The sequence below is a fragment of the Sarcophilus harrisii genome, chromosome X (genome assembly GCF_902635505.1).
Source record: "Sarcophilus harrisii chromosome X, mSarHar1.11, whole genome shotgun sequence".
NCBI lineage: Eukaryota > Metazoa > Chordata > Mammalia > Dasyuromorphia > Dasyuridae > Sarcophilus > Sarcophilus harrisii.
The window spans coordinates 19,041,364-19,060,306 of NC_045432.1; the positions used below are offsets into that span (position 1 = coordinate 19,041,364).

The 18,943-nt window shown below is 45.8% G+C and overlaps 1 protein-coding gene across 1 annotated transcript in view; it reads right to left on the reverse strand.

Moving 5' to 3' along the window:
* Nucleotides 1-18,943, reverse strand: part of COL4A5 (collagen type IV alpha 5 chain) — a 214,195-nt gene that overhangs the window by 133,008 nt on the left and 62,244 nt on the right. Inside the window, exons 7-17 of the mRNA XM_031944962.1 lie at nt 15,458-15,511; nt 14,533-14,559; nt 14,107-14,187; nt 11,500-11,562; nt 9,553-9,588; nt 9,415-9,456; nt 9,171-9,263; nt 4,917-4,970; nt 4,766-4,822; nt 3,983-4,027; nt 2,494-2,547 (exon numbers count right to left, since the gene is read on the reverse strand). Coding sequence (XP_031800822.1) covers nt 2,494-2,547; nt 3,983-4,027; nt 4,766-4,822; nt 4,917-4,970; nt 9,171-9,263; nt 9,415-9,456; nt 9,553-9,588; nt 11,500-11,562; nt 14,107-14,187; nt 14,533-14,559; nt 15,458-15,511 — 606 coding nt within the window. The remainder of the gene's footprint in view (nt 1-2,493; nt 2,548-3,982; nt 4,028-4,765; nt 4,823-4,916; nt 4,971-9,170; nt 9,264-9,414; nt 9,457-9,552; nt 9,589-11,499; nt 11,563-14,106; nt 14,188-14,532; nt 14,560-15,457; nt 15,512-18,943) is intronic.

Here is an 18,943-nt window from a genome sequence, read left to right on the forward strand (position 1 = left end):
CCCCGAGGCGCCGTTTAGACAAAGGGCAGATTCGGGGGTCCGGGCGGGCGGGCTCCGGCCAGCGATCCGGCCGCTTGGGTTCGCCCGGGCCCTCGGACGCCGCAGCGGGGAATGAAGCTGGTCCCGGCTTAACAAGACAAAGCCCTGGCCCGGCGGGCAGAGATCTGCCGCAGCAGCGGGGACCGGGCCCCGCGTAACCTCCCGCATCCTTCCCCACGGCCTTCTTGCAGCCAGCTAACTCCCTCCTCCAGCCCGCGGCCCCGGCGGCCCCCGGCACACATTTTACGGTCTCTTACGGGGGATGTGGCCGCCGGGCACGGCCTCTCTCCCTTTGAGAAAGAGCTTCGTTCTAACGTTTTATTTTGTTTGTATGTCACCTCCAGTTCTGATTCGCTCCCCACTCCCCGCAAACCTCGCTCCCTCCACCAAGTAAGCAGTCCCGGTGAACAAAGAGAGAGAAAGAAAGAAAGAGAAAGAGAAAAAGAAAGAGAGAAAGAGAGAGAGAGACAGAGAGAGAGAGAGAGAGAGAAAGAAAAAGAAAGAAAGAGAAAGAAAAAAAAGAAAGAGAAAGAGAGAAAAAGAAAGAAAAAAAGAAAGAGAAAGAGAGAAAGAAAGAAAGAGAGAGAAAGAGAAAGAAAGAAAGAGAGAAAGAGAGAGAGAAAAAGAAAGAAAAAAGAAAGAGAGAAAGAGAAAGAGAAAGAAAGAGAGAGAAAGAGAAAGAAAGAAAGAGAGAAAGAGAGAGAAAGAATGAAAGAGAGAAAGAATGAAAGAGAGAAAGAGAGAAAGAAAGAAAGAAAGAAAAAGAGAGAGGAAAAAACCGTTAAGGCTTTCCTTAAAGGAAAACAAGAGAAAAACAAGCCTTTCAGCAAAGCCAATCGATAGGTGGTGGGAGGCAGCTGAGCACAGGAAAACAGCGCTGGGCCTGGAGTCTGCCTCAAATCCGGCCCCTGCTGCTTACTCTGCGGGGGACTTAAGCTAAGGCCCTTCTCTTCCATAACCTCAGTTTTCTCATCTGCAAAATGAGGGTGTTAGACTCCATTACCTCGGAGGTCCTTTCCAGCTGTGGATTTTTACAAAACTAGAAGTCCAAAAAAAAAGGGGGGGGGGGTCAACCTACCATCAATACCTAGCTGTGTGAGTTTGGCCAGATTTATTTACAGAACCAGAGGTGGAAGCCATTTCCCCCCACCCCACCCCCATCCAGGAAACGGATCTCTATTTGGAATGTACCCAACAGGTGATTGTCTAGCTTCCAGAGAGGTGGATGCCTTCCCCTCTCTGTGCCTCAGTTTCCTCATCCATAAAACAGGAGGACTGAGTTTGATGGCCCCTGAGATCTCTTCCAGCTCTAGATCTATCTAGGAGCCTATAAAGCAGAGGACATGGGTTCAGATCTCACCTCTGAGACCTACTCTTTGTGTGATCTTGGCAAATCTTTGGGCCTCAGTTTCCTCCTCTGTAAAATAGGAAGATTGGGCTTGCCAGCTGCCATAGTCTATTTGAGCTCTGATTATTGATATAATATTTCATGCCCCCATATCCTCATCTCTGCAAAAAAAAAAAAAAAAAAAAAAGAGGAGGGAGGGGTATTTCCCAACTCCTCTCTGGACGAGCTTGGTCATGGTCATTTTTTTGTTCTTCGGCTTGGCAGAAGAAACTCCCAGAAGGGGAAAGTCCTCTTTCCAATGATGGCGGCTCACCTGCCATGCAACTGCCTCTGGAGTCCAGGGGTGATTTACCCAGGAGCAACCAGTTCTGGAGTAGGAGAAGCTTGACTTGCATCTCTGTCTATTCTCACACCTGCCTGTTTTTATCTTTCTTTGTATCACAGGCCCTTACCACAGGCCCGGTACACAGTAAGCATTTAATCAATACTTGTTGATTGATTGATTGTCTCTCAGAGTGTTTATAGAATCCCTAAATGACTAGCCTTAGTCAAACTGAGGTTCCAAAGGAAACATGGAAGCATTGGCAAAGAATGAGTCCTAGAGCTGGAAACAACTGTTTGATGGAGATGACCGATCTGCCGGGGGTGGGGGTGGGGGTGGGAATGCTCGTGTGCCCAAATCCGAAAGGATGGGCACTGGAGTGAAACCCCTCGGAGGCCAGGTCTGAAACCCGTGGAATTGCTCTTTTTCACAAGGGGATGCTTTGTTTAAATTCAAATAGGCATTTTGAGCTTTCCTCATAAGTTACAATTGGGAATGATAGACTCATGGGAGTAGGATCCTAACTTTGGAGCTAGGAGAGGGAAACTGAGTCCAAGGGCCAGGAAGTGACTTGCCCAAGATCACACAAGGTAATAAGAAGCAGAGACAGGATGGGAACCCCAATCCTGAGGTAGCAAGCTATTGTTATGAGCAATGACTCTCTAACTTGGAGAGGGATTCTATAATCCAGCACCTTGGAACATTGCGAGTTTAAATTTACTCCCTGAGTGAGACCAACATTACACCGATTAAAAAGAGCCATAGCTTGGTGCCCAGTGTTTACCTTCTCGCCTCCCCTTCCGGGTTTACCAGGAACACCGGGATCACCAGGCAAGCCCTTGGAGATAAAAGGGGAAAGAGTACCCTTAGAAACATGAAGATAAGGCACGATGTCAGGATTGAGTCTGAGCTGCAAGTATAATGGGGAAACCAAGGCTTTCCTGTTTTCTTACTGCCTTGAATCCCATGGCTGTCAGAAGTCTCCCCCCTCTCTCAGTCCTGCTTACCCCTTCCACCTGGACAGAATGTCCCGATGCAGACTTGCCTGGGATCAACTGGAAGCCAGAGTGGGAATCAGCAGGGAGGGTCACGCCAATCCCTCAATAATAAACTCGGCCCCAACCCTCTTGGGTCCCTCTGCAATATATCCTTAGGAACTCTCCTCTATTAAGCGCCACTTCACCCCAGATCTCTTCCTCAGTCATTTCTTCCATCTTCTCGTGCTCACCGAAGCCCAGATTTCTCTTAAAGACTGGGAGGCAGAACCTTGTGGTGGCTAGAGCATTAGACTCGGAACTTCGGAAGACCTCGATTCGAATCCCACCCTTGTGACCGTGGGTAAGAAACGAAACATCCGTAAGCCTGTTTTCTCATTCTATAAAATGAGGTGGCTGGACTTGGGGCCTCTGGGGTCCCCCTGCCGGCTCTGGGACGAAGCTCCTTAGCTTTTGCCCTGGTTCTGCCCCAAGGAGAGTTGTTCCTTCTCTCTCACACCCTGCCCAAGGCCAAGGGAGGGAGCCTGAAGCACAAGCCGCTTGGGGCTCCTCCTTAGCCACCGACTCTCCCATTCTGCCCAGACCCTCAGCGCTGCTCTTTCTGTCTTGATGCCCAAACAGGTCTAGAACCTAGAGGCTTATGGGAGAAATCAGCTCTCCCCTGCCTCTCGCTCCTTAAACAACATGGCCTCTTTGTTCCCCGGCACCTTCTCCTGTGCAGTTTGCTTCGCCCACCCCTCCGAACCAGGCAATTACACATTGAGAAAGCCCATTAGGAGCAGACCCCCTGTTTCCTTGCACCACACAGGGAAAGGGTGGGGAGCCGGGCTCTTTTCTTTGTAAGTAGCTCTTGCGCCACCTGCTGGTCATGCGAGAAATGACCTTGGCAATCACCAGAGACCCAGGAAACTCAGGGTGGGAGTATGCATTTGTATTATGGAAAATGGACACTAGGTAAAGACATCCCAGGGCCCGCTGCCTACTGGTAAACCTCATCCAAACAGCACTGGGCCCTGGGGCCGCGGCTCATTTTTAACTCAGGATGGGTTTTTCCTCAGGACCCGGTGCAAGGCGTGGCCCAGGACTTTGGGAAGATGCTTGGACCAGGGAGATTGGGAAGGTGGCAGTGGGCACCTAAGAAAGGGAACCCGGAGGAAGAAGGCCACGAATACAGGTTGCCTTCTTCCCCGTGCTCCCTGCCGTCTGGTAACTAAGCCTCTCCCCGCTGGGCCCTGAGAGCATCCTCCCAGCACCCCTCACACCGAACTGGCTACTCACTTGCATGCCCGGGAGGCCACTGGCTCCATCTCTGCCTGGCTTACCCTGCATCACACAGAGATTTTGAGAAAAAAAGGGAACAAGGACTTTGTTTGAAGTGCACATTTCGCTCCCAATCCCACCCACCAGGGGGTCCTGCAAGCAGCTTTAGAACTGGGGGGGTACGAATGTGGTTACGGGGGGTGCGTGTAAGTGTGTGTATTACGCAAGTACGTATATGTGTGTATGTGTAAACGTGACGTGTACATGGATACGTGCATGGATGTATATGCATTATGTGTATGTATGTGTTTAGGTGGGTATTGTCTCTCTGCAAATGTGATGTGTATGTGTAGGAATGTGTGTATATGTGTATTGCATGTTTATGTGTATTTGTGTATATGTGCCAATGTGATGTATACATGTGTATGTGCACAAATGTGTATGTATATGCATGTGTGTATATTGTGTGTATGTACATGCATGTGATGTGTACATGAATGTGTATTATGTAAATGAAATGTGCTATTGTATGTACATGTGTATTGTATGTGTTGCATACACATGTATGTGATGTATGTATATGTATGTATGAGTATATATGTGTGTTGGTGTGTATGTGTTTATGTATGTGTATATGTGTGCTATTGGTAGGTCTATATGTATAGGTGATGTCCATGTGCATATTGTATGAACGTGCACACGTGTGTATGTGCCAGAGCACATTCAGACATCTGGTTTACGATGCAAACAACCTGTCACTAGCTCAAGTTTCTACGGACTTATTAAGCTCATGAGACTCACTTTCTGGCCCGGTTCTCCCGGCCAGCCTTTTTCACCTTTCACACCACCAGGAAGACCCTGAAGGCACAAAAAAAAAATCGAATTTCCACTCGGCTGGCAGACAAACGCACAGTTCTCCACAGGTTGAGAGCAAAGCATGCTAGTTACTCACAGGAGGCCCCTGGAGCCCGGGAAGTCCAGGTGAGCCTTGGTCCCCCGGAGCACCCTATCAAAAAGAAAAAAACAATAATGCTTAATGAGGGGAACAGAGGCCTCCCCACAGTCCCAGCTACTTTGGCCAGCTAGCTACAGGACCCACTAGCTGTCCCGAAATCACCTAGCAGGATGATGCCACAAAACAAAGAGCAAAAGCTGCAAGGGATCTTGGAGGCCATCATACTTTAGAACCTCCTCATTTTAGAGGGGAAGTGGAGGCCCCAGGAGAGGAAATTATTTCTCCAAGGTCACACAGATTACAGATTGAGTGTTGGAAAGGAACCTAAGAGACGATCGAGGTCTTCCACCAATTTTCCAACAACAAAAAGCATTTGTTAAGCACTTACTACATGCCAGGCACTCTGCTAAGCACTAGGGATCCAAAGAAAGGCAAAAACATGGTCCCTTCCCTCAAAGAGCTTACATTCTAATGGGGGAGATCGTATGCAAACAACTAGGTACCTAGAGGACAAAAACAGGGCGAGTGAGAGGGAGCCCCAGAGGAAAGGACTTTGAGAAGCAGAAGGAGACCAGGAAGGGCTTCTTGCAGGAGGTGGGCTTTGAGCTGAGTCTTAAAGGAAGTCATGGAAGCCAGGAGGGGTGAGGTGAGGAAGGAGGGCCTGGGAGGAGGAACTGCCTGGAGGCCACTATCATGTGCAAAAAGCCGGGAGCTGGCCAGTATCTCCAGAGCACTGAGTAATGGAAGGGAGTAAAGCCTAAGAAGCCCGGCAAGTCATGACCAACCGTGGAAGAAATGAAGCCAAAGGAAAGTGGAATGACTTGCTTCTTGTACAAGAGATCTAGAACCAAAAGGAACCAGACTTCCTCCTTTTGACAAAAAAGGAAACTGAGGTCAGGCTAGTCTATGAGGCAGCATTTGAACTCGGGTCTTCCTCATTTCAAGTCTTTTCCAGGCAAACCATGGTCTATCCACACATTCCCCCCCCTCATCTTATGTCAGTGATATTGATTCTTCTTTAAATCCAAGAGAAAAACTTCCTATTTATCCCTATTAGATTTTAGATTAGATTAGATTCTTGGACTCAGCCTAAAACCCTAAACCGCTAAAATCTCTCCGAATCTTGCCTCTGTCATCTAAAGTGTTGGCTATTCCTCTCAGCCAAATGTCACTTGTAAATCACGCCATCTGTGCCTTTCTCAGGCTAAAAAGGGCCGAGCAGAGACCCGAGGCACTCCACCAAAGACTTCTTCAAATCCCCCCAAACACACTTTTGCAGCACTGAAGAGGGGGATTTTAGATGACCCTTCGAAGATCATTCTTTGGGGAAAAATAAATAGAAGCAAAAGGGGCTAAACGGTGCTATTTATTCTTCCGCCCTCAGTCATTACGGCAAAATGGCCCTATATGTCTTTTTAGCTTTTCCCCATTTTAATTGTTCAAACCTAGCCCTTCAAACTAGCATCAACCCATCCTTAGTGTCAGCCCCCCTGAAATCAGTCTTCCAGCACTGACTCGCTTTTCCCCCACCCGATGCTGTCTTTCAAACACTAATCAATCCATCCCTCGTTCAGCGTTGGCTGGGGAAAAAAATGTAAAAGCAAGAATATCAGTCAAGCATTCACTTAACAAATATTTACCACGCAACTACTCTATGGGACCAAACGCCATTCTGCCTCATCTCCTGTCACTTTTCTCCCAGGGAGCCGTGGCCACAAGCTTATGAAGCGAACGCCCACCAGGGCCTAGGAGCGGCTTCCAGTGACAACAGGGATACAGGAACACTGGCTGAGTACATGAGAAAGTGACAAAGGCCATATGGGGAAAAGGGGCTGCAAAGGGAATTTGGAAATCTACTAGAGAGTGCCGCTGTGGATAGAGTACAGGGTCTGAAGTCAGGAAGACTCATCCTCCCGAGTTCAAGTCTCACTTCAGAAATTTCCCAGCTGTGTGATCCTGAACCAGTCACTTCACCCTGCTTGCCTTGGTTTCCTCATCTGTAAAATGAGCTAAAGAAGGAAATGGCAAACCATTTTGGTGTCTTTGCCAAGAAAACCCCAAATGGGGTCACAAAGGGTCGGATGTGAGTGAAAAATGACCGAATGACAAAATCTCAAGGGGTTCTAGCATGAAAAGTGTAAACAGAGGCAGTTCTTGAAGGGAAACATATGTATGCAGTCACGGTGTGCTCAGTCTCTCCCAAACTCTTTAGCCGGACTTCTGAGGGCTTCGTGGGTGAGTGGTATGTTTCTCTTGATGCTCTCAACTCCTCACCTTCACACGCTACCCACTACCTGAGTCTTGTCATTTCTACCTCCGCCCCATGCTCCTGAATGTGCCCCCTGCTCTCCCCTAGACCTGATCACCTCCTTCATCACCTCCCACCTGGACTACAGAAGTAGCTGCTGGTAGCTCTGCCTGCCTCAGTCTCTCCCCACGCCAGTCCATCCTTTCTAAGCTGCCAAGGTGATTTTCCTAAAGCACAGGGCTGATCATGTCGCCCTCTACTCCATAAACCCCAATGGCTCCCTATTGCCTAGAGGATCCAACAGAAAACCCTGTTTCACTTCTGAATCCCTTTAAATCCAGGTTTTCCTAACTTTTCAGTCTACTTATACCTGACAAGCTACTCTGCAGTCCAGGAACCCTGGTTTCTCTGCTATTCTTCATATACAGTTTGCTTTGTATGTATTTGTTTCTATGTCATCTTCCTTGTTTGACCGTAAGCTCCTTGAGGGCAGAGCCTGTTTTGTTTCTTTTTCGCACTCCAGCATTCACCACAAGCCCGGGCACACAGCTGCAGCTTAAGAAATCCCAGGTGACCGAATGACTGACATCCCCCTCCAATGCTTCTGGAGCCAGTGGTGGATTTTTGGTGGTACACCGAGGACTAGCACAGCTAAGTTTCGAGGGGCACAAGACCAGGTCGGCCACAAAGGGAAAAGACTTTTGGTCAAAGCATTTCCTGGAGACCTTCCATATACTTCTTGTTGTTTGTTGTTCATGACATCAGAGAGGTGATGTCGTGACATACAAGGGAATTGGATCTAAGTGAGGGAGGGCTGGGCAAGGTCACCTGCCTCAGTTTCTCCTCCAGAGTCCTCTGGGGCCAGTGGCCAGATATGGATCAGGACGACTGGAGATGGTCCTGGATGCAGTGGGAGGGAGACTGGTTAAGATTTGACTGAGGCAACGCCCATTCAGTGATAAAGGCTAGGTAGCAATGGAGGCCAAGAATATTCTCTTTCATCTAGTTCAAAGAAATCTAAATGAATGACTGAATGACTCTGGGAGGGGAAGACCCTCAGGGTTTCTGGCCAAAGCAGAGATGACTGCTATCTGCATTCCAGCTGACCAAATCTGATACTGGGACCTACAGGTGGCCAATTAATAGGAGTCATGACCTGAACCAAGAGAGTATCCACACCAATGAAACCACAGTGGCTTTATTTAGAGCAAAGCTTCTTAAATTGAGGGTTGCAACCCCATAATTGAATGTGGGGATCACAAAACTCTGATTTCTTCTCAGTAAAGTGTTTGATTTGTCTATCTATCTGATATGCCTCTATACACGGGGTTTCGTAAAAATTTCTTGGGAGAAAAAGGGTCTTGAGTGGAAAAAATTTAAGAAGCCCTGGTGTAGAGAACTGGAGTTCTAGACTTGGAATAAAGAAATAAATAAAAAATAAATAAGAAATTTTTAAAAAAGGAATAAAGAAAACTTGGGTGCAGCTAGTAGAGCACCAGCCCTGAAGTCAGGAGGATCGGAGTTCAAATCTGGCCTCAGACACTTAACACTTCCTAGCTGGGTGACTCTGGGCAAGTCACTTAACCCCAATTGCCTCAGGAAAAAAAAAAGTCAGATTTAAAACCTGTCTTAGATACTTCTAAGCTGTGTAGCTCCTCTCAAGCCACTTAACCTCTCTGGGCCTCATCTATAAAATCAGCAAACCAGCCTAGATTGGATGGTTTCTGAGGAACCTAAACTCAAGCTGCATGAGCAGATGGGTGACCTTGGCTATCACTTACCTTCTACAGAGGAAAGGTTAGCCCTTTTTAGCACTAGATATAGGATCTTATGTGTGATGTGGAGTGAGTCTCTTCCTTTCTGGGTCTCAGTTTCCTCCTCTGTAAAAATGAAGATTCTGAACTAGATGATCTCCAAGGTTCCTTCTCTTTTCCAGCGTTAAAGATTATTTTAAAATAATATTCATACATAAGCCTCTGGTTACCTTCATCCCCATACTTCACCTGATCTCCTTTCAGCAGCTCCGTCTCATTGGGTCTCTTCATTTCCCCAATCTGCCCCGGGGGGCCAGGCGGACCTTGTAGCCCTTGTTCACCCTAGTTCCCCCCAAAGAGAAGATAATATTGAGGTCAGCCCAGATGCTTCAGAGAATATGACTGTAAACTGTAAAAGATCAAAAAGATTTAAAATAAAATAAAAAAACAACTGAGGTAAGAGGTCAGAAAGTTACAAAAAGAGAAGGCTTACCTTTTCACCTTTGGGACCCTGGAAATTCAAGCCCATATTCCCCTGAAATGAACATTTTTCAGATAAGAACTCTTGAATATTGTCAACTACAAAATAGCTTGAAAGAGCTAATGAGAATATAAAGAAAATAGAAATTACCTTTGGTCCTTGAATTCCTGGCGGCCCAGGAGGCCCCTATGAATTAATCAAGGAATAAAAGGGAAAAGGATTCTATTTATTTTTTTTTATCAAAACATCTTTTGATATCAAAACATCTTTGGGTTCAAATAACCTATGTTCCACCAGCCCTAGGACCTTGGGACTTTGGGCATCCAGTTTTTGGCCAGAATCTCAGCTGTACCCGATGACTTCTGGGACTGACTATAATAATTCAGGGGCCTTTAAGGAAAATCTTGTCCTATTCAAGTGTGTCATCACTGTGCTGACCATTAGGGCTAGAAAAACAAAACATATATATATATTTTGCAGAAAGACCCCAGGTTTATTCTTGAAGCAATTTTAAAAATCTCACTTAGCCGTTCTTCAAGAATGTATTTGCTGTGGAAATATGTATAGAAGAATTTAGCATGTTTAACATATATTGAATTACTTGCCATCTAGGGGAGGGGAGTGGGGAGAAGGGAGGGCCAAAAATTTGGAACATGATGTTTTGCAAGGGTGAATGTTAGGAGCTATTTTTGCCTATATTTTGAAAATAAAAGAAAAACATTATTAAAAAAAAGAATGTATTTGGGTTTGCAAAATTCATGGCACAAGATAAAAGAGAAGCTGGATCGGGGCCTATTTACACATCATTATGATCTGTGCCCAACCTGTGGAAGATAGAGCATTATGAACTTATATTATTCCGATAAGCCACAGTTGGACACACTGTACCTTGACGCCAACATAGGGATGTCCTTTTGGTTTTCTTTGAGAACAAAGGACAACAAAACTATGGATGGCTTCCATAGTCCAATTTCTGAGTTTTTGTTACAAGTATCATCACAAAGCCATGAAGTGTCCCGTAAGGAAAGGTACAGGCCCAAAAGGAAAAATGTGCCCCCGACCCAAGCCATCTTCATTGCTCAGAGGCAGGACGCCCCACTTGAGAAACTACCGTTTGGTTCTGCCCTTTGCCTTGATGAAGGCTGCAAGCTCTGACAGATAGCCTGCTGTCTGTCCTCTCCTAAAATTTGTCCAACTATTCTAAAATTTACTCTTACTTTCCATGTAAAGAAGTTCCAGAGGGAGGGAGAGGGACAGGGACTGGACCCATCAACACCAGGGTAACCCTTGGTAACTCTGGCCCGGGGACCCCCAAGATAAATAGATTGCTTCTACCAATGGGCACCTTCTTTACAAGACTCAAAAGAGCCTGGTGAAGGTAAATGAAACTCCCCTGGATCACATGGCCAGGAGGGGTCAAATGTAGGACTGGCCCACAGAATGAATTAACAGACATTTATCTGATGCCTGACTCTGCCATCAGAAGACCTGGATTAAAGTCCTACCATAACCATCAGGTCACTTGTGTGACCTGAGGCAAAACCCTTTCCCTCCCAAGGCTCCAGTTTCCCCTTTTGGAAAACAAGGAGATTGGACTAGAGGGTTCCTTCCAGCTCTAGACTGATACTCCATGTGTGATCTTAAATAAGTCTCTTCCTCTCTTTGGATCTCAGTTTCCTTTTTCTGTAAAATGAGGAAGTAGGATTAGCTGGTCTCTGCAGTTCCTTTCCAGTTTTAGCTCTAAGCTCCTACAAACCTACTTTGAGTTAGACCTTGCGATACAAAGCCCCAGATGAAATGGTCCCTGCCCTTGCAGAGTTTCCAAAATGGAGGAGTTTCCTCCAAAATGGCAGCCAAAGCCAAGAGTCTGACATTTGTATCATATTGTTATTGACTGGCACAGTGGGTGCCTAATAAATGCATCCTTGTTCATGGATTGACTGGTCGAAGAAAGTAAAATGGGAGACCGAACCCCTTCATCTTCCTCCATCCTCCTGGGCAAGTGGAGAAAAGAAATCACATGGTCTCCCACTTGGAAGGAGCTTGTGCTGAAAAGAAAGGCGTGGTCTATGCTCCAAGATTCTCTGGAAAGCTTACCATCCATCCTGGCAGACCAGGGGAACCGAGAGGCCCTGGGCTTCCGGTCATACCAGCTGGACCCTGTCAAAAGAAGGAAAGCATCAGTGGGAGAGAAGCGGCACCTCTCCAAGCATGACACCATTGTGAGAGCTCTCTGCTCTAGAACTCTGTGACACTTTAGCTGCTTAAGTATCCACATGGCATATGATGCAAAAGCAGCTGAGCTCATTTCTTAAGGAGTAGCTGGAGGACAGAGGGAAGGGATGGGATGGAATGGATGTTTTGTTTGGGCTTTTAAAGCCTGTAAAGAGCTTGTATCCGTGGGCTCACGGTGGAGGTGGAGCATGGTAGGAAATGCCAGGCTTGTTCCACTGTTGGGGACTTCAGCTAAACTGGTTTTTCATTCTTAGGAAGGAAATGTAGAGGGTGCAAAAAGACATCAATAACAATTTTTAAAATAAATTGTAAAGGAGAAAAGGGGTCAAAGAGGAGCAGGAGTGAAGGGATAACAGGAACAACAAGTAAGATGGAAGCTGAGAGTATTAAGGGAACAGGCCTGGATGAGTTCATTTGTCAAAAGACACAAGAAGGAGGCCATGACAGAAACAAGAAAGTAAAGGGATTCAACTAGGGGAAGGGCATTCATTTTCCTGGAGAAAAATTCTTAGTTATGAGAAGGGTCTTTACATTGGAGAGTCAGTAGAAAGAACATTGACTCTGGAGTCAGAAACCCTGCCCCTGATAGCTGCTGGGTGACCTAGAGTCACTGGACTTCAGTTTCCCCCTTTGTAAAATGAAGGAGATTGTACTGGAAGATCTCCAAGTTCCCTTTTGGTTCTAAATCTAGGATCATCTGATCACACTGGTGCTTGAGACTTCTCTCCTATGATCTTAAGATTATTTCTTCATTTCCATTTACCTCAATTTCTTCTGGATGATTTCTAGTTTGTCAAAAATCCTTCCTAAAAATGCTTTTTTAAAAGGTGGGGAGAGGGAGGCAGAGCAACAGCCCTGGAATCAAGAGGACCTGAGTTCAAATTTGACCTCACACAAGCTGTGTGACTCTGGGCAAGTCACTTCACTATAATTGCCTCAAACCAAACAAAACCAAACAACTCATTTCATTCATTAAAAATAATCAAAAGTTTTTTTTTAAAAGATGCAGAATTTTCATTCTTTCTGTTGTTTGCTTGTATTTTATTTTCTTTCTCACTTTTTTTCCTTTTTGATCTGATTTTTCTTGTGCAACAAGATAATTGTATAAATATGTATACATATATTGGATTTAACATATATTTTAACACTATTGGATTGCTTGCCATCTAGGGGAGAGAGTGGGGGAAGGAAGGGATAATTTGGAACAGAAGGCTTTGCAAGGGTCATTGTTGAAAAATTATCCATGCACATGTTTTGAAATTAAAAAAAAAACTAATAAAAAAGATTTTTTAAAAATGCAGAGGCAGATTTAGGTATGAAATGAGGGACAACTGCCAAACAATTAAAACAATCCTGAAGTGGAATGGCCTGTCTTGGGAGAGAATATTAAGGACAACAACTGATTTTAGGTTTGCAGAGTCCTTGAAAGTATTTTTCTCATTTGTGAGATTGGGGTTGTTATTTTCCTCATTTACAGATGACAAAACTGAGGCTCGGAAAGGTTAAGTGATAACCAAGGGCATGTGGCTAGCAAGTGGCAATATCCTCTGACCACTGAAAGGTCATGATGTAGTCAGTAGGCTATACCATTCCTCCTCACTGGAAATCTACCAGAAAAAGCCAGAAGGCAGGTGAGAGGGGAGCTTCTAGTTCCGCTGTGGGTTGGACTAAATGGCCCCAGATCTGCCAGGAGGTCATTCAGATCTCCAAATAAGTTCCTCTGTGTCGGATGCTCTGCCAGCTTTAAAGCCCCATGTACCTAGCAGTTATGATTCTAGAGATACCGCCCCCTCTTTGGTTACTGATTTTTCCCGGGGGAGTAAGAGAGGCTCTTTATTCACTTACAGCTTGGCCCGATGACAAACATCCCATCCACACCACTCTATGATCTCCTTCCGCTCAGAGAAGACCATGTACCAGCCTCCAGAAATTGCACCTTCTCCTCCCCAGCCCCAGGCCACAGAAAGTCAAAATCCATCGCTCTGTGTGGGCACCCAATTCAAAATGAAAGAAGTCTCTCTTTGGGCCCCACAAGACGGCCATTTCTAAGTAGGCCCATTTGGAGTCAGCCCGGGAGCCGAGAAATGCATCAAGCTAATCGACAACGTCCTGGGTTTTTACTTTTGTTCTAAGCAGCCCACCAGCACTTACCAGAAACACTCCTGTCCCTAATGCTCCTTCTAACACACTCACTTAGCACAATATAAGCATAAATCTACAGCCAAAGCCACAAACAAAAATTTCCATGGAAACTGAGCAGAAAGAGAATAAAACAAAGGAAAGCTGATCCTCACTGGTGTTATCTAGGCAACGTTTTGTTGAGATGCCAGTTACATGCTAATTTGCACATGTAACAACTTGAAAGTGCCTATGGATGAAAGCGAGGAGGAAAAATGGAGGAGGAAATTGGGGAGCGCTTCTCGGATGGCCCCAAACGTGGCCAGTGAGAAAACCTTCAAGTGCACTTACTTGTCTTCCTGGAAGCCCCGGATCGCCTGGGTCCCCCTTTGGGCCCAGCGCCGTGGACAGAATTATACTCCCCGGCTGTCCCTAAAAGCAAACCATAAACACAAGGCCCTTGTAAATATCAGCACTCCCCATCTCCAAATTGGCAATGGTCAGGAATGAAATAATCTGAGGCCCCGAGCTTCCTTCTAAATGTCACCAAAGACAGGGCTGCCTTATCAACAAAAGCCAGGGATTCGCCAGCGATAGGGTGTCAGAAAGGGGACGGAGACAATAGCACGATATTAAAAAACAATGGCAGAGCTTCATCTCCTCAGAGTTCCCGTGGTCTTGCTATTGGTCGTAAACAATTTTTCGCTAGTATAGATAAGTCATGCATCCCGATTCCTCCGCAGATATCCCAAAGCTGGATTAGTGCAAAATGCTCACCTTCACTCCTGGAATCCCAGGACGACCCTATGTTGAAGAAAGAAAGGGAAAAAATCAGCAGACTGCTGCAACATTGCCCTCAAAGCCTGAAGAGCTAATGCACTGCAGGAGAAATTTATTCCAACAGGAGTGGGACCAGGAAGTTACTATATCTGAAAACATGCTCTAATTTCTACTACCGAGATCTTGCAAAGGACTTAAATTCCCTTTGTGACCTTGGATCAGTCCCTTCCCTTCCCTGGGCCTTCAGTTTCCCCATCTCCAACATGAGGGCAGTGGAATCGAGCCAAGATTCTTACCCTGGGTTCAGTGAACTTGTTTTTCTAGCATTTTGATAATTGCATTTCCACATAACGGGCTTCCTGTGTTTGATTTTATGCGTTCAGAAAACATTCATTCTGAGCAAAAATCTCTAGTTTTCAGCCCACTAAGAGGGTTCATAAAACAACAAAACTTGGCAACTTCTGGAGTATTTGGATCCTACCTGTAATTTTAGATAAATCCCTCCCCTTCCCTGAGCCTCAGTTTCCTCCTCTATAAAATGGGGGAAGGGTTTAGTTTATATGACCTCTGAGGCTCCTGACAATTCTAGAGCTAGGATCCTCCAATTGATGTCACTCGGTTTCTCTGGGCCTGTCTCCCTATCTGTCAAACAAAGAGATTAACTAGATGGCCTCTAAGGTACTTTCCAGCTCAAGGTTCAAATCCATGATATTTGAAAATCCATTCTGCAGGGAAGCCTATCAGGATTCTCCACGTGGGGATTCTTCCCAGTCCTCGTCCAATTTCTTACTTCCCCATGTGCCACCCTGCCCTGCTCCATTTCAGGGAGTCAAGAGATCAGTTCCCCTTCCCCTCCCAAACTCAGCATCTTCACTGGGGCTAATTGGCTTCTTACTGTTCAGATCCAACATTTGTCACTTACCGGGGGACCTGGTAAACCGGGAATACCAGAAAAGCCGGGAAATCCCCTTTCTCCCTAGATGAGAAAGAAGAAGACGGAGGGAAGAATGAATGAATGAATGAACGAACTAACAAATGAATGAAAAAGCATACTAAGAGTCAAAAATACAAAGTAACTTCACGAAGATACAAGTTATCCTAAAGTTATGGTCTAAACCACTTCTCTAAAAGACTTTGGAACAAGGCAGACTGGGCCAAAGAAAGACTGGCATATTTTTCAGAGCCTGGCTGGCCACTAATCAATCACAAGCCTGCCCTCACTTAGCAATTGCCTTCTCTCCAAGCTTATCACTTCTTATTCTCTCTCCATTCATTATTCAAAAGGGGCCCTATCTCTAAACCTTTGTTCCCTTCTGATCAAACGGAGGCAGAAAAAGAGAAAGCATCTTTCCTAGCTCTTCTGTTTATTTTACACACAGCTCCCCTCCTCACTCATCCCCACTCAGAAGAGCTAGGGCAGCACTTGGGTGAATATGGGTTTCTTTTGTTAGATTGGGTGTTTTCCCCCTGAGACAAGAGAAAGCAACTGTTATCACCAATAAGAGAATAATTCTAGCAGCCTCAGACTGGGACTCCCAGTCCTTTACTCACCACTGTCAAGTGTTAACCTACTACACAGGCACTTTAGAAAATTAAGGGGATAAATAATTGAGAATGCGACCTAATAAACATTAAGGGTCTACCATGACTAACAGCCAAGCCTTTGACTAGACTGTCTACTCCATTTCTGGGTGCTCTCTCTCTTCACCTCTATTTTCTGGCATTCCTAGTACCCTCCCAGGCTCAACTCTAGTGCCCCTTATATCTGAATTCTTTCCAGACGCCCTCCTCCAGCTGCTAGGACCTCCCCATGAACTACCTTGTACATATTTTGCATGTATTTCTAGGGGCATGTGTTATCTGCTCAGCCCAAACATAAGCTGCTTGAGCACAGGGCCTGTTCCCTTTTTGTCTTTGTATTCCAACAGTGTAGTGTCCAACAGAGAGCCTGACATGTAGCAGATGCTTGTTTAATTGATTGCTAGGCAATGGGGAAACAAAGGCAAGAATGTGACAGTTCCTGCCCTCAAGGCACATCAGAAAGGAAGAGAACACACAAAATAACCACAAAATACACACAAAATACACACAAAAGTCACTTGCAGGGCAGGGGAAAACACTAAGCAACAGCAGGGAAAAGATCGGGAAAGGCCTTGTGATGGAGGCAAACACTAATCGACAGTGGGGAGAGGATTGGGAAAGGCCTTGGGATGGAGGGAACACTTGAACTGACCTCCCAATGGCAGTACGGATTCTGAGAAGAAGTGAAGAGGGAGAGCACTCCAAGCATGGGGGATAGGTTGTGCAAAGGCCTGGAGATGGGATCCTGTATATTGGGAATGGCAAATAGATAGTTGGGATATAATGCAAAATAAGTGAGGGAAGTAAGGTGAAATTAGTCTGGATAAACAGAATGGGGCCCAAACATGAAGGGCTTTAAATACCCAACAAGGGAGCATGTGTTTCATTATAGTGCTAATAAGGAGTGACTGAAGGGCTGGAAAGAAAGAGGAAATGTGGGAGGAAGGGAAGCTTTATGGGAAGAAGCTCATTTCCACTTGGGATATGCCAAGGAGAAGACATCTATGGGATGCCCAGGTGGAAACGTCCAACAGGCAGGTGGGGATGGGAGACCGGAGCTCAACAGAGAGAGGAGGCCTGAATAGGCCGATTTTGGAGCCATCTGCAGAGACATGATCCTTGAACTCATGGTTACTGATGAGAGGACCAAGTAGAAAGGCAGACAGAAGAAGGACCAGATGACTCATAGCAGGTGGGACATGAATGATGGGTGATCCAGCAAGGGACAGAGAAGGAGGAGACAAAAGGAGAAATATCACTTCTGCTAAATGGCTTCTACCAAAGGAGGAAAAGAAAATCCAGGAGGAGGAGCTAGCAGACAATGCTAACTGAAGCAGAGAGCTGATGATGATAGAGTCTCGAATGGTACAATATTCATAGTGGATAAAGCGCTAGACTTGGAGTCAGGAAAACTGGAGTTCGAATCCTCAGACACTTGCAAGCTGGGCCATTTTGGGCAGTTCACTTTAACCTCTCAGCCTCAGTTTCCTCATCTGTAAAAACAGGGGAGGGGGAGGAACAATACCTAGTTTGTAGAGTTGTAAAGATCAAACAAGATAATAAATGTAAAGTGCTTTGCGAATCTCAACCTGCTATGGAAATGGTAGCTCTAATGATGATTATTTCTAAATCTGTCCCTCTTGGAAAAATGAATCTCTCTCAGGTACAAGTATTGCTATAGGCTCTGAAAGTCTATATGACACTAAGGAGAAAAGCCTTGCTTGCCTGGATACCCGTAATGGGTACACTTCTTGATGGTCAGTTGTACCCAGATCTTGGTGACTCCACAGACTAGTGCTGCCGGGTATTTTCTTGGAATGCTTGGGATGCCAGAGTGCTATGTCATGTTTTGTCCAGTGGATTAAGGTAAACGGAGGTTAAGCGACTTGGCCAGGGTCACACAAATAGTGAGGGCCAATTGGAACACAGGTCTTCCTGACTCCAGATCCAGGGTTATCTACTACAGCGCCACCTAGCTGCCTCCAAGGCCAACAGACGTTAAGGGACTTGCCCAGTCACATAGTATCTGAAAAGTATCTAAGTATCTGAGGCTGGATTTGAATCCAAGTCTAATTGTCTCCAGGCCTAGCACTTTATCCACCAGGCCATCTAGCTGCCCCCGAGGGGGCCAGGAAATTGCTTTAAAATTACCTTTCTCGTCAAACAGTGACCCTTCAAAACCCCTCCAATGTGTATTGCAGCGGAGGTACTAGGGGACAAATGATACTTTTAAAAAATAGGTCAGGGAGAGTGTAGGTTTATACCTCGTATTTATTATGTTTATATACCTTGGAAAACTATATCTCATAGGAAAAAAAATTCTAATACTGGGTTAAGTGGAAGCTCTGGGGTCACCACCGAGATGACCTAAAAGGATGTTAAATAAAATGACCTTTCCCAGCTTTCTGGGCCCACCTGTGTACCTCTGCATTCCCTGGAAAACCACTGATATACGGATGCTCCTTAGAGTCATCGGAGGTTTTTGACAGAAGGGAGAAGTTATGGGTATGGGAGACGGCATACTCCAATGTGGTTGCTCTTGGTGGTGACTGCTGGGTAGTCGTGATTGCATGGTTGCTTGCTGGAGATGGGGTGGGATTAGCTGATTTTGAGGGGGGTTATGTTTTTATACTTAGAAAAAAACCAGCCCCCCAGGGAGAGAAAGGGAGAGGGAAATGTTAAGGAGCCAGCCCAGGTGAAGGGGCAGGTCGATTCTCTGAGAGCCTCAGCAGTGGGGGATTGGGACACTGGAGGGAGTTGTTGGGCAGCCTTTACTGACACAGGCATTGCTTGTAGACTGGGAATGAGATAAACTGGAGGCAGAGGG